At 44.2% G+C, this 12,767-nt stretch overlaps 1 protein-coding gene across 1 annotated transcript in view; it reads right to left on the bottom strand.

Moving 5' to 3' along the window:
• LOC140699568 (uncharacterized) overlaps nucleotides 1–9,340 on the bottom strand; it is a 40,948-nt gene extending 31,608 nt beyond the window's left edge. The window contains exons 1-3 of the mRNA XM_072972221.1: nucleotides 9,215–9,340; nucleotides 5,653–5,826; nucleotides 4,739–4,807 (exon numbers count right to left, since the gene is read on the bottom strand). Coding sequence (XP_072828322.1) covers nucleotides 4,739–4,807; nucleotides 5,653–5,826; nucleotides 9,215–9,298 — 327 coding nt within the window. The 5' untranslated portion in view covers nucleotides 9,299–9,340. The remainder of the gene's footprint in view (nucleotides 1–4,738; nucleotides 4,808–5,652; nucleotides 5,827–9,214) is intronic.
• Nucleotides 9,341–12,767: the final 3,427 nt, after the last annotated feature.

Below are 12,767 nucleotides of genomic sequence, written 5' to 3'. Positions count from 1 at the left end.
TAATCAATATAGAAAGTAACAAGATAGTTTATATTCTTTTTACTAGACAAGTTTCAGCGTCTGATGTGCATTTGACCTACAGCACATCTCAGCTCAGACCAGCCTCCTCCCCAGCACTCCTAACATCAGTGGCTGTGGCTACTCTATTGGACAGCAACTCCAGGGGTCCCACCAAGTTTCCTGGCTGAAAAGGGGGAGTAAGTGTCCACACTAACCCTAAAAGTATCTCTCTGAAACAAAAGCAGATTTACTTTTAAATGTCTGAAAACCGGCGGGCTGCACCTCCTTCCCGCCTTGGCTACAAGACAGCCCTCCTCCTTGCTGATCCCATTCTGGATGTAGGGAAGCAATCTTTCACACAGCCAGGGTGGCCCGGCCTTCAGGTTGACTTGCCTGCTGTCTGTGTCCAGTCCCACGATGTCCTCCTACTCAAATAGGATGTAGAGGAGGGGGGTCTTCTCCCCAGAATTTTCGGGGGCCCCATCCAGCCACTTGGACTTGGGCAAGATGAAGAGTGACTCAGTGAAGTCGTCGATCCTCTTCTCCACCAGCCTGCAGTCCTCGTAGATTGAAGGCCACGTCGGTGCGCGGCTGCTCGGCCACCTCCCCATACAGCACAAAGACAAAGAGCTGAGAGTCATAGCGCGTGGTGCCATACAGCTCCTCTGTGCATGGAGCTTCTAGAAGGTCTTGGCCAAGAGGCAGTTGGTAATGGTGACAAGGCCCACGACATTGCGGTGGGTCTGGGAGTCACTCCATCCATTCTCGGGCACATAGTGATACCTATAGTAGATACAGAGTGCCCACTGGGAGCCGCACGGGCTGATTTGGCTCACCAAGGAGATTCCATTATAGATGCAAAAGAAATTCTCTAAGATGATCCCCACGGGTTGGACGACAACGGGGAGAGTCTGGTGGTCCTCAGCACACTGCACGTAGTCAGGGGCGCTCATGTTGCAGTCCCTGCCGAGAAGGGAGGGTAAATCGATGTACATACTGTGCTGTGGGCTGCGGGCCTCACTGGGTTGCAGCGACCTGGTGTGCACCAGCCAGAAGGCAAGGGAAGTCCAAGCAAATCGTGGATAAGTTTGTCCTCAGCGTCTGCACATGGCTACTGAAGCTCAGATCACATTGCCCAGCTTTTGGTCTAGGCTTCCATCCCCTGCAGAAAAGGGTCATTTCTTGTTTTCTGTTTCCAACCACCTAGGCAGGCCCTGATGCAGTCGGTGCTCAAAACTGCTGAATAAAGGAATGAATAAAGGAACTGCTTCCCCACCCCTCAGCAGGATATAATGCAAAGAACCATAGTAGGATCAAAATATCTGGATTTCAACTCCAATTTATTTGAACTCCTAAGGTGCAGAATAATGGGTAAGAAAACTTGCTTTGGGGAGGAGGGTACAGTTCAGTGGTAGAGCATGTGCTTAGCATGTTCAAGGACCTAGGCTCAATCCTCAGTACCTCATTTTAGAACAATGAAACAAATAAATAAACTTAATTAACCCCCTCAAAAAATATTTTCTCAATTCAAAATTCAAAAAAAAAACCCACCTTGCAATTGACACAACATTGTAAACTTGACTATAATTCAATTAAAAAAAAACTCCTTGCCTTACAAGAATATATCTGGATTATGGAATTATGCAGATGTAAAATGCCTAGGGTACCACCTGCATAAGAAGAAGGAACTGTACAAGTGTACTATCCCTCATTTATGAGCTATTTTTCCTTTGGGGAGGTTATAACCTCTCAGAGATATTTTTCTCATATTAAAAAAAAAAAGAAAATATTACCTGATTCTCCATACTGCTGAAGAATCAGATAACCCTATGAAAGCATCTGAACCACAGAGTTTATTCAATAAATGTTTGTTGAATGAATGAATAAACAAGCAAAATGAATGCTGCTCCCTGCCACAGACCATCATAATGGTATTGCTTGGAAATGCCAAGCCCACATTCCACCCAAATCTACACTAACCACGTGGTTGACCTGGGCAGACCTGTGTGCTTCTCTAAACACCAGTTTATTCATAAATAGAAATGAGGGCAATAACACAAACCTAAAAGGATTAGTGAGTCACGAATGAATAGTACCCCAACTTTGCAAGATGGAACCATTAAAGAAAATTGGGCAAAGAGCCCATAGGCCCTCTCCATATTATCTCTTACAACTACATGGGAATCTACATTACATCTAAAAATAAAAAGTCTAATATTTTAAAGAGGCTATTGTGTTTAAATGAGCTCACTGTCTCAAATAAGGAACACACAGTACAATTAAGACAATGCGCAGCCCATGAGATGCACTCAGTAAATATTCCCACTGAACCCACTGGTCCCTCCAACTTCAGAGCATGAGGATGTGTCCTTGTGGCCAGAGGCCACTGCACCTGAAGCTAACAAAGCTAATGGTCCCCACTTTCAAAAGCCCTTGCCACCAACCTAGGTCTAATTTTGTATTTGTAATTTTTTTTTCTTTTTATTAAATAGAAATCCCCAATTGCATAGCCTTCAGGTCACCAAAACCTGGCCACAGAGATCATGATGGCAGCCCTTCTTGGTGAAACAATAAAATGAAGAGCCATTTCCACAAGACCTCTGTGTAAATCTACTAGGGAACTTCATCCTGGACTGAGAGGAAGAGGACTGGGGAGGAGGGGGAAATCTGAGGCACACAGACCCATGGGCCACCTGTCCCACAATGGACATTACACTCAACCCTCACCCTCCAGGAACTTCAAAATACACACAGACAGAGTGCTGTGGACAATATATATGTATTTTTAAAGAAATTCCGACTCTCTAGCAGGTCTTGTATCTACAGAGACACAAATGGCTTATGTGTATAATGTTTCACAAAAGCCTTAAAATATTACCACCCCAACTTGACACATTAAGAAACTAGGGATAGAGGTTTATCACATTGTGCAAGATTAGAGAGATGCCACATCAGACACCGTATTTAAACCCAAGCCTTTGCTCCAGTGCTCACACAAGAAAGTGTGACTTACTGCCCCTTTCCTGCCCTCTCCCTGCAATCAATCTCTGAAGAGTCTTTTCTGTGCCACGTGGAATCACAATCACATCAATTTACCACAAAGAGCTATGTGACTCCTTGGAGGACGTGTCAAAATCTAAAGGGTTGGGATGGGAGGAGAGATTTGCATTTTCTGTTTCTCAAAGGAAACATGGCTTTAAAAGAAACTGAAAAGCACTTATCTAGTCTAAGCCCTCATTGTGCAGAGAAGGAAATGGAGGCTCAGAAGAGATGAGGAAAGGGACTTATTAACAAATATTGCCTAAGTGCAGCACCAAGCCAGCCCTGGGCCCTTCTGGGGGAGTACCTGGAAGGCCCAGGAGAATGACTGTTAGAAAAAGGAAAGAGAAGAAGCATACAAGGCCCTGTCTCTATACCACCATACCATGAAGTTCCACCAAATTATCCAGTATGGGTGCAGCCAAAATTTAGGTGGGCTAAACAGGTTATAGAAACCTGGAAGTCTCAACCATGGTGGAAATTCCAACTTTTACTGTTTTCTTCCAAGTTCAAGCATCAGTTCAGTGGGCGCTCCATACGAGGGACTACACAAGGCCTGGAGTCCTCCCAAATACAGATCTCTATTATCACGTGTGCACACCACACACAGGCCCACCAGAAGAAAAACGCCCACACATAAGATGGAATTACTGAAACAGAAAAGAGCCAACCAGCATATATTGCTAGCAAAAACGGTGCTGCTAGAAATAGACTCATGGACATAGAAAGCAAACTGTTGTTAGCAGGCAGGAAAGGGAGGATTAACAGATACACATTAATAAATATAAAATAAATGACAAGGACCTACTATATAGCACAGGGTACTATTTTCAATTACTTGTAATGAGTTGTACTAAAAACAATCTGAAAAACATTTATAAACATATGCATAAGCTTATAACTGAATCTCTGCTGTACATCTGAAGCTAACATGGTAAATTGACTACACTTCAATAAAAAATAATTTTATATAATAAGTAAAAATAAAAGCAACGCCATAAAAAAAAGTAAAAGAACACGGTAATCCCCTTAGCTGTAGGTGGTGGAGAACTCTGCAAGCACCAAGTCCACTCGAACACTCCAGCACTGGCGGTCACTCATTCTAACCATCAGAGAATCACTTGGCTTCTACGAGGTTACTTTTCTCTTCAGTGAAAGGCTACAGTTGCATCTAATGATGTATTGAGCCTCATCATTCACAAACCCAAGAATTAATGAGGATTTCCCATAGGCATGGCTCTGGATAGATGAAAAGATAGGGTCCCAGATATATTCATGTGTAGAAGTTTATGCCATAAAGACATTAATTCTTCCTGCTTTGATAGACAGATTCATTGCAATTCTGATTAGAATTCCTCCTAGATATTTCATGGAATGTAACAAGTTAATTTATGGTCAGAAACAGCCAAGAAACTTCTTTAGAACCACCACTGGGAAGGGGTGGATAGGTCATGCATTTCAACTGGTCTTTCTGATGTGATGAAAACGTTCTGGAATAATAATGGTTGCACAAATGTGAATATGCTAAAAGCTGCTGAATTGTAACATTTAAGTGGGTGGACTTCATGGTGTGTGAACAATATCACAATAAAGCTGTTATATGAAAAAATCCTTCTTGCCAATTATTTTTCCCTCTATACTACTAGTCTGTCCCACAATTTAAGAAAAACAAAGAAAAACAAAACAAAACAAAACAAACCAGATTTTGCCAGGAGCTCTTTAGTAGTGCAGTGTCACTGGGTCTCCAACGCCTCGGGTTGTGCTGTTCCTGTTAACACACAATAGCTGGGCTGGACTAGTTAGGGACTATAAGTATCTTTTTAAGATCAACGGTCTCACGTTTCACCCTGGGAGAGTGAAGGATGGAGGATGAGACAGCCTCATGCCTTCAGCTCATTTTTAACTGAACAAAGCCCTGCTTTCACCACTGTAATTCCTCTCAGTATAAAAACACGTTACATCAACAAGCACCGCCATCATAACACCTGAAAGAGTTCAAGGTACTTACCTGGGGCAGAAATACTGATCAAGGAGACAGAAGCTCCCTCAGCACTGCTGCTCCATTTTCCCGACTCCACCAGGAGAAGCTGGGCATTACCGCCGCGGGCTCTCAGCCCAGGGAGCAGCGCCCACGCCGCTAATCTTGACCTCAGGGATCGGGAAAGGGAGAGGAAGGCAGCCCCGGGGTCGCGGGGCAGGGAGAGCGGGGTGGGGGACGCGGGCTGCAGCCCCGCTCGGAGGCCAGCCCCAGCCCCAGCCCAAGCCGCCCGCCCCGTCCGGGTGTGCAGACCCCGCCCGCCCGGGACACAGCCCGCCCAGTGGTGGGGACGGGTCGGCGGCCAAGGAGAGGAAGCCCGGGAGGAGAGGACTCGAGGGAGGGAGAGGGGAAGGGGACGCCAGCCGCGGACTGAGGGGAGCCCGGCTGGGTCAAGAGGCGGCAGGGGCACACCTGGCCCTGGGCAGCTGTGGCCGGTGCGCCAGGGCAGGTGGCGCGGGCAGAGGGGCCTGGCCCGAGCAATCCAGCTGAACACACGCTGACTGGCGCCCTGGGGGGCTGTGACACGCCGACCGCCCTCCCGCAGCCGCCTCACCCCTTTCCCGATATCCCCTCACCTTGCACTTCCACAGCCAGAGGCCCCGGCCCCAGGCAGGAGCCAAAGGCCTACAGGGCGACAGAGCTGAGAAGCCATTGGGGCCGATCCCCGGCTCGGAGCTGGAGCTTCCAAACCGCGGTCCAGCTGGCAGCGACTGCGCATGCGCAGGAGGGCCATCGATCTGCTCTGGGTCCTGAGAGAGAAGGGGAACCGAGGGAGGGAGAAGAGGGGAGGAGGAGGGGAGGAGGGGAAAAGTGGAGGGAGACACATGGACAGGAGGAGCAGAGAGAAGGCAGTTATCTGGAATTGGGAGGGGAGTAGCAGAGATGGGGAGAAAGCGTTTTACCTCTTGGGGCATCCCGAAGGAGGCAGCAGTCCTGCCTATACACCCTTCTCTAACCCGTCATTGCCCACAGCTCATATTTTACGTCCCTGGCCCAGCCCTCCAGCTAAGGTCTCTGCAGAAACCCTACGGGTATCACACCCGTTGCCCCCACAAGGAGCTAGGTTTACTGTTGCTCCGGGAACCAAGCACCCGCAGGTGTTGTTTCTCAGAACTACCTTGGGAAGAGTACATGTTCCCCTTTTACACGCTGGGAAACAGGCAGGCACGATCTCTGCCTTAGCTCCACTGTCCCAAGTGTTGGGCTGGCAGGGAGCGGGAGGTAAAATGTCAGAGCCCCAGAAGGAGCAGACTGCCTGAGTGTTGGTGTATAGTCCCCATCCCTCCTGGGTAAACCACACCCCAACCTCTGGGAATAATCAAGGGCTCACCTTAGGCCCCTGTGTGTGGGAGAGCTGCCCTCAGTCCCAGTACCCAGCTTGCTAGGTAGGTAGAAGTGTTATTGAGTCCAAATTCATTCTCCTCAGTGCAGGACAGGCCAGTAAGTTGGGAGACCAAGTGTTGGGGCATGGAATAGCAAGTTTCTGTAGACCTAGATGGCAAACTAATGTCCTAGAAAACCATCTCCCCAAGTCAGAATTCAGGCTGCTTTCCTATGTGCTTGGTTTTTGCAAACTTCTTGGTGTAGGAATTCCTTCTGGTTAGAATCCTTTGTTCTTGCAGCTATCTCCCTGGGTCAGATCCCTGTAAACCTCCAACAAAACAAACGTTATTTTCTATTCTGCAACTTGTTATCTTTATATGATTGGAAAAGTGTTAAATACCCTTAAAGGTCAGAGCCTTCCGAATAGGCTCTCCTGTATATTTTAGGCTCTAGGCAACATTGTTTTACAAGCAAGATGAAGCCTAGGAGACAGAGCACAGGGTTAAAGTCAAAGGAACAGATCTAATATGGAGTCAGATTTCTTCTTTTCTATTACTGTGGCAGAAGCCACTTGAGGATTTAAGTCCCTTTAAGTTAAAAATAAGTAAAACTTTAAAGGAATTTACATACATTGGTGGGAACGTGCATAGCATATCTGGAAAAGCACACAAAGGATTGTAAACATTGGCATCTCCAGGGAGGCGTGTAGGAACAGAGGATGAGGGAAAAGTTCTTTCACTTGAGTATTTTTTGCTCTGTTTGAATTTTTTTATCCATATGCATATATTTCTTTTTCAGTTAAAATAAATGTGTAATGGAGCAAAGGAGTAACTAGCTCAGCAAATACAGCAGCCATAGACTCACTGAGTCATCACTTTTGATTTAAGCCAGGAAGCATTGTTTGTCTCTCTCCTATGTGTCCAGTGTTGTCTTAAAACTTCTTTTATATATTTTTTTATAAAATAATAACATGCTATCCCTCACCCCTGCCCAGGGCTGGTGGAAAACCAACTGAGTCTTTATTGAGTTGTTTTCCAAGGAGTAGAGATGAGTTATAAACAGAACACAACTTCAGGGCAAAACAGGCGGAGTGGTTTTCCAGCAGGCCAATAGCGATGACCGGTTTTCAATAGAGGTGCACAGAGGCTGAGAGAGAAAGCCTCCAGGACCCTACAGAAAGCTGCCCAAAGTGCCTTCCCCATGGCACTACTGAAATAGGAAAGAAGAAATCTGACTCCATATTAGATCTGTTCCTTTGACTTTAACCCTGTGCCCTGTGTCCTAGGCTTAGTCTTGTTGTTTCTGCACCTTTTGTGAAACAATGTAGCCTAGATCCTGAAATATACAGGAGACCCTATTCTCAAGGCTCTGACTTTGAAGGATATTAACACTTTTCCATTCGTATAAAGATAACAAGATACAGAATAGAAAATAACATTTGCTTGTTGGAGGTTTACATGGATCTGACCCAGGTGAAGAGCTGCAAGAACAAAGGATTCTAACAACAAAGAATTCATACACCAAGTTTGCAACAACCAAGCATTCCCGCTTCCCCTTTTTAATATAAGAGCCTGAATTCAGATTTGGGATGATGGTTCTCCAGGACATTGGTCTACCATCTTCTCCGCTGGCTTTACAAATTTAAGCCGCTCTTTCTTGCCCCAAATCCTTGTCTCCTGATGTGTTGGCCTGTAATACACGAGTAGAACAAGCCTGGACTCGGAAACACAAACATACATTGAAAGTACGCATTTGGTATATTAAATGACATGCTTCCACTCGTATTCCTGAGGTTTTCTTCTCTTGACCACTCCTACTATATTTTTGAAAAACCTGTCATGTGGACACATTTCCATCTCTAGCCACTACCCTTCCAGGTAAGAACTGATGCCAAGAAGGTAATGAAAGTTGCTAGAAGGTATTACCTCGCCAAAAAAGAGCAGAAGTGGGTTCTGGCTGATGTTCAGGAGCAGGCCGGGGCACCTGACAAGATGTCATAAGTACGGATAGACATCTGGGCACCAAAGGAGAAGCTTCTAAACTTCCATGAGGGACTTGTTGGATAGGAAGGAACAGTCCCAGACTATAGTTCTGATCCCACCACGAGCTTCCTGGGCAAGGCTGGGCAAGTTATTTAAATTCTCTAGACCCGTGCTGTCCAACACGGGAGCCACCAGCCACATGCAGGATTATGATGTTATTCTGTAGCCAGACAGAATTATAAATAAACACTTTATTGCAAAGGGGCAGCAGGTATAATATTTAAAAACATTATTGGTTATCTTGCCCTAACAAGTTATTTTTGTATGTCTAGCTTTCTGTGGTTTGTAATGCCTGCAACTAATGATTCCCTTACAGTGAGGTATTTTGAAATTATAAGTTACTGGACACAGTACACTCATATCACAGTTGAAAAAACTGATCCCAATAAGCAAGGTGATCTGACTTATTAGTTATGAGCAGGGGCTCTGGGGCCAGCCTGCATAAGTATTAATTCTCACTCTCCCTCCAGGGAGTTCTGTGTGAATCTTGGACAAATTATTGTTATTGTTGTTGTTGTTGTCGTTGTCGTTGTTATTATTTGTGCCTCTTTTTCCTTACCTTTTAAATAGCGAGGAATATGTTGACTCTATCCCCTACAGTGTTGGCAGGATTAAATGAGTAAACGTCTGTGCTGCCCACTTCCCTGGGTTTCAGCATTCTCCAGGCAATCAGTGCCAAACGCAGTGGCATTCTCCACTGTCTTCGTCAGTCTGGGATTCTGTAACAAATTACCGTGGGTCGGGTGGCTTAAACAACCAGCATATTCCTTACGGTTTGGAGGCTGAGGCTTTCAAGGTCAATGTATCTGGGAGAGGATTGCCAGCTCGAAGATGGCTGTCTTCCCACTATCTTCATGGCCCAGAGAGGAGAGAGAAGCAAGCACTTTGGGGCCCTGTATAAGAACACTAATACCATTCATGAGGGCTCTACTCTCATGACCTCATTTTATCCTACTAATCACCTCGCAAAGGCCCCGCCTCCCTGTACCATCACCCTGGGAGATGAGGTATCGACAGATGGATTTTGAGGGGATGCATTCAATCCACACATCGGCTAACTCTCCCAAACATGCAGTCATCAAACCTGTAGCTAATTTCAAAATAATGTTTATATCTCTCTACCCATTTCCATTCCTACATCTACTAACACTGAAGCCCTGTTACATTTTATTTCTTATTTTCCTTGTAGAGGTTTAATTGATTCCTCTAACTCCAAGGCTTCGCTCGCTCCAGTCTGCTTGACAGCCCTGCCAGGTAGGTCTTCCTTAAATCACCTTCCCACTTCACCTGGTTGTTTTTTAGGTGTAAATGTCAGAATTCTCTCCACACCCGATCCTACACCTTTAATCCCTTACACTACCGCTCACTATGTTATTTTCCTATTACCACTGTAACAAATTCCCATAAGCTTAATAGCTTAAACTAGCACAGAATTTTCAGCTTATGGCTGTGTAGGTCAGAGATCCAACACAGTTCTCATTGGGCTAAATTCAAGGTACCAGCAGGGTTCCTTCCTTCTAGAGGGTCTAGAAGAGAATGTTTCCTTTTTTTTCCCCCCAGTTTACAGAGGTCACCCACCTTCCATAGCTTGTGCCCCTCAACTTCCTCCATTTTCATGGTCAGCAGCCTTTCTGAACATTGCTCCATCGCTACACCTCCCTCTGATTTTAAACTCAGCTGGGAAATATCCTCCATTTTAAGGACACCTGTGATTACATTGGGCCCACCTGGACAATCCGGGCTACTCACCCTATTGTCTCATCTCAGGATCCCCTTGTCCCATCCCACTCAGTCAGTATGTATGTGGCTGTGACATTCACCTTGTGTAACATTTTCTCTCATGAGCAATTTATGGTTCAAGGCACTTATAAGTGCCTTTTTGTTTTTCTTCCTTATCCTTTCTACATTCAGTATGTCTGGTGAGATTATATGAATCCTTTTTATTTGTGCCCCTGCACTAATCTTTAATAATGTATCATGGGTTTAAAAGGCTAACTAATAGACAATTTAGGAGACAGAAATCCTCTAAGATTTTTATCCTAAAATATCTGTCAACCCTTTTGCCATGTACAGTAACATGTCACAGGTGGCTACCCTGTGGCCGGGGAGGGACATGATTCTGCCATCACACTCCTCTCATTCTCACCAATGTGCTGATCAACTAACCAAGGACCTATGCTCTCAACTTCACTCACTTCCTCCTCCTTTCCATTGACTATCCTGTTCCCACCGCTTCCTTCATTCACCACATCAGGATTTCATGACCACATTCTTCTCTAAATGAAATGGGTATCTTGCATCTAATGTCTGACAGCTGTTCTTATTCTATATGCACACACTGTCCTACTCATAATCCCGTCCATCTCTTTATTTTCCTAGAATCATCCAGAAGAATCAGTTCCATGATGATGATGACGATAGTGACAATGATGACAGGGGCCTCTCAAGGATTCTGATAAAGAGGGAATCGATAAAGGGAGGGAATCATTGCAAAATTGCCCCAGAAACAGGCTTAAAGGTAAATAACTCTTATAGTGTTTAATGAAATTGACTAATATTTAACTATTTTTAAGACTTTATATCACTGAATTTAAAATTTTAACGGGAATTTTCATTCACCACTAACCACGATTCAACTCTAGGACCAAAATCTAAGGATTTCTGTCTTCTAAAAAATTGCCCACTAGCCTTTTAAACACGTGATCCTTTTAAAAAGTTTAGTGCTGGGCTGACAATAAGCAGGATTCATATAATCTCACGAGACACAATGAATGTGGAAAGTCTAAGAAATAAAAACAAAAAGCCATTCATAACGTCTTGAACTTTACGTTGCTCATAGGAGAAAATGTTTGCCAATGTGAGTGTCACATCAACATGATGACTGAGTGGGATGGGGAAGCTGATCTTCCTCATCAGTCATTTATGCTGATTTGTTAGATGCCAAAACAGTTTCCTCATTGAAATTGCTTCTAACAAATATGGAAGAATTTAGGTTCTACCAAAAGCAGGCTAAACATTTTCCCCTGCTTTCAGGTCTCTGGACTGAATGTCCCCACAAGAAGGACATGATTATGTTTCGTAGGGAAGTCTTCCTGAGAAGCAACAGGCTTTCCTAGGGCAGAACTGCAGGGCCCCCCATGGAGGGCTGGAGGAGGGCTAGAGGGGACACTGGAAAAACAGCAGGAGTGAGTTCAGATACTGCTGCTCAGGTCGCCAAAGTCAGCATTGCTATCTCTAAGGATATGACATTCTCACAAATGTTCCATGAGTGAAGGAGCCTGTGAACACTAAGCAGGTTGTTAAGACACAGCAGCACATAACTTGCGTGACAACACAATTAGAGTATGATTTGATATTTGGAAAATAATTAGCCCATTGTTCTTTGACACTGCAGCAGTAGCAATAGAAATAAAAAAGACTGAGCCGTCTTGGAGACAACAATCAATAAACAATTCTAAATCTGCAGAATTCCTTGACAATATTCAAGCAATGAGCTAGATGTGTGCTGCAGATACCTCTTACTGCAGGGCTCACTCCTGCAAAGCATAGAACTAGTTTCTCAGCACACAGAGGGAACCAAGTCAAGATTCCTAATCTTTTGAGATTTACTATATGGCTGGAAAGATCAGACAAGTACATATAGCCAAATATGATTAAATGTAATCAAATATTATCAAATGTGATTTGAGCACAGACAAAAGTGAAATTCCTTTCACCTGGGATGTAGAGAGACTTCTTCAGAAAATGTGGCTTTGGAGACGGCCAAAGACATGGGTGGAATTTTGGCAGAACAGGATGTAAGGAATTTAAAAACTTATTCTAAAATTCATATAAAAATTCAAAGGATCCAAATATCCAAAACAACTTTGAACAAGAAAAACAAAGTTGGAAGACTTGCACTATCTGATTTTCAGACTTTATTTTATAAAGCTACAGTAATCAGAAATTATGGTGTTGGTGTAAAACAGGAAAATAGAATAATGGAACACAATAGAATGTTCAGAACTAAACCAACACTTATACAGACAATTGATTCTCAAAAAGGATGCTGTGGAGAAAGGGTCTTTTCAACATGTAGTGCTGGAACAATTAGATAGTGATACACACAAAAAAAATGAACTTTGATCCACACCTCACAAAATATACAAAATTTACCTCAAAATGGATCATAGATCTTAATAGGAAATCTAAAACTATAAAACAGCTAGGAGAACAAGCATAGGCTTAAGCTTTACGGCCTTGGGTTTGGCAAATATTTCTTTGCTATGACACCAAAAGTATCATCTATTTTAAAAAGAAACTGATAGAGTGAACTTTGTCAACAT

This window comes from Vicugna pacos, chromosome 11, assembly GCF_048564905.1.
Source record: "Vicugna pacos chromosome 11, VicPac4, whole genome shotgun sequence".
NCBI classification, from domain to species: domain Eukaryota; kingdom Metazoa; phylum Chordata; class Mammalia; order Artiodactyla; family Camelidae; genus Vicugna; species Vicugna pacos.
Note: the sequence above shows the minus strand (reverse complement) of the source record. Positions and strands in the feature narration are given on the sequence as shown.